Source organism: Pezoporus wallicus, unplaced genomic scaffold (genome assembly GCF_028554395.1).
Source record: "Pezoporus wallicus isolate ANWC-B61680 ecotype Strahan unplaced genomic scaffold, APGP_CSIRO_Pwel_v1 contig_14190, whole genome shotgun sequence".
Lineage (NCBI taxonomy): Eukaryota > Metazoa > Chordata > Aves > Psittaciformes > Psittacidae > Pezoporus > Pezoporus wallicus.
In genome coordinates, this window is record NW_026636644.1 from 1 (window position 1) to 2,026 (window position 2,026).

The following is a 2,026-nucleotide window of genomic DNA, read 5'->3' on the forward strand; positions in this document are numbered from 1 at the left end:
ACCCCACATCCGAGCCCCTTGGAATTGGGGGTAACCCCCCCCCCCCCCCCCAACCCCATATAAGGGTCACCCCCACATCTGACCCATTTCGCCCCACATCCCATCGCAGGTTTTGGGGTCCTGGCTGCCATTGGTGGGGCCGGGGGCGGCTGAGGACCGGGGCCGCATCGTGGAGCTGGTGTTGAGCAGGATGCGAGCGGAGCTGCCCCGGCCCCGCAGCCCTTCCCCTGCCAGGCTGCGGCCTCAGGTAACCCCCCCCCAGCGCCCCACAAGTCCCTCTTGGCGCCCCATAAGTCCCCATTGAGCTCCTTGATATCTACAGGACCCCCCCCCCCCAAGTCTTCCCCATGGGGTCCTGACCCACTCCTCCTCTTTCTGCCCCATAGATGTCGGTGACTCAGCAGCGACCCCCACCCCAAGGTGAGTGACCCCTCCCTCCGCCCCCCAAAAAACCCCATGGGGGTCCCCAAAAAAACAAGGGACACCCCAAAAAGCACCCATTGCACCCACGGCACCCCCAAATTGACCCCTCCTAAGCCTCTCCCTTGCCCCCATTGTAGACACCCCATAATTGGGTGCCCCCCCTTTTTAAGCCCCGCCCTTTTTAAGCCCGGCCCCTTCGAAGTCCCGTCCCGATGAGCCCCGCCCTCTTAAGCCCCGCCCCTTTTAAGCCCCCACTTTAAGCCCCGCCCCTTCGAAGTCCCATCCCGATGAGCCCCGCCCTCTTAAGCCCCGTCCCTTTTAAGCACTGCCCCTTCAACGTCCCATCCTGTTAAGCCCCGCCCCTTTTTAAAGTACCACCCGATAAGCCCCGCCCCCTCTCAAGCCCCGCCCCCCCCCGTTTCTTTCCCTTCACAGGGGCTCCACCGCCGTCCGGCCCCGCCCAGCCCCGCCCACAGCCGCAGGGGCAGCCCCGCCCACCTGGGGGCGTGGCCTCCCCACGCCCCGCCTCCCCTGGCCCCACCTCGCCGCGAGGCCCCCCCCAGCCCCGCCCCCAGACCCCGCCCACTTCCCCGCAGCCGCGCCCTCAGACGCCTCCGCCTGCTGCTCAGCCCCGCCCCCAAACCCCGCCCACTGCTCAGCCCCGCCCCCAAACCCCGCCCACTGCTCAGCCCCGCCCTCAAGCCTCGCCCACTGCTCAGCCCCGCCCCCAAGCCCCGCCCACTGCACAGCCCCGCCCCCAAGCTCCCGCCACTTCCCCCCAACCCCGCTCCCAGGCTCCGCCCACTGCGCAGCCCCGCCCCCAAGCCCCACCCAGTTCCCCGCAGCCCTGCTCTCAAGCCCCACCCACTGCACAACCCCGCCCTCAAGCCCCGCCCACCTCCCCTCAACCCCGCCCTCAAGCCCCGCCCCTTGCGCAGCCCCGCCCCCAGGGCCCTCCCACTTCTCAGCCCCGCCCTCACTCCCCGCCCACCTCCCCTCAACCCCGCCCCCCGGGCCCGCAGGCCCCGCCCACCACTCGCCAGCCCCGCCCCCAAGCCCCGCCCCTTGCCCCCAAACCAGCTCTGGCTCCTAAACCGGGCACAGCCCAGCCCCCCAGGTAAGTCAAGGGGGGGGGAATGGGGTGGGCGGGGCTTAACGCTTGGCTCCGCCCCTAAACCCCGCCCCTTTCCATCCTTCTAGCCCCACCCCCGAGCAGGGGGGCCCCGAGGGGCTCCGGTCCCTGCGGCAGAGCTTCGCCTCCCTCTTTACCGACTAAATGGATGGCTCCATCGCCCCCCACATCCCCCCCACATCCCCCCCATATCCCCCCCACATCCCCCCCATATCCCCCCCATATCCCCCCCATATCCCCTATAGAGCCTGGGGTCACCCTTCGCCCCCCAACTCCTCCTCGCGTGCCCCATAAGCCCCGCCCCCCCGGAGGATGGGGAGGGCGCAGTGACGTGATGGTGACGTTTGTGCTCGTGACTGTGCGTAAGCCCCGCCCACGGTGTAAGCTCCGCCCCCCCCCCCCCGACCCCGATGTGTGTGGTGGGGGGGCAATAAAGGCCCAGAGCCGCTGCTGTGTTACTTGGTGGGTGCT

At 69.6% G+C, this 2,026-nt stretch overlaps 1 protein-coding gene across 1 annotated transcript; it reads left to right on the forward strand.

Moving 5' to 3' along the window:
* Positions 1-109: 109 nt before the first annotated feature.
* Positions 110-1,699, forward strand: LOC130594862 (uncharacterized; the record flags this gene model as incomplete). The annotated part of the gene is made up of 4 exons (XM_057401100.1): positions 110-297; positions 395-420; positions 859-1,540; positions 1,624-1,699. Coding segments are annotated over 4 exons (972 nt in total), but the record flags the coding sequence as incomplete, so codon positions are not given.
* Positions 1,700-2,026: the final 327 nt, after the last annotated feature.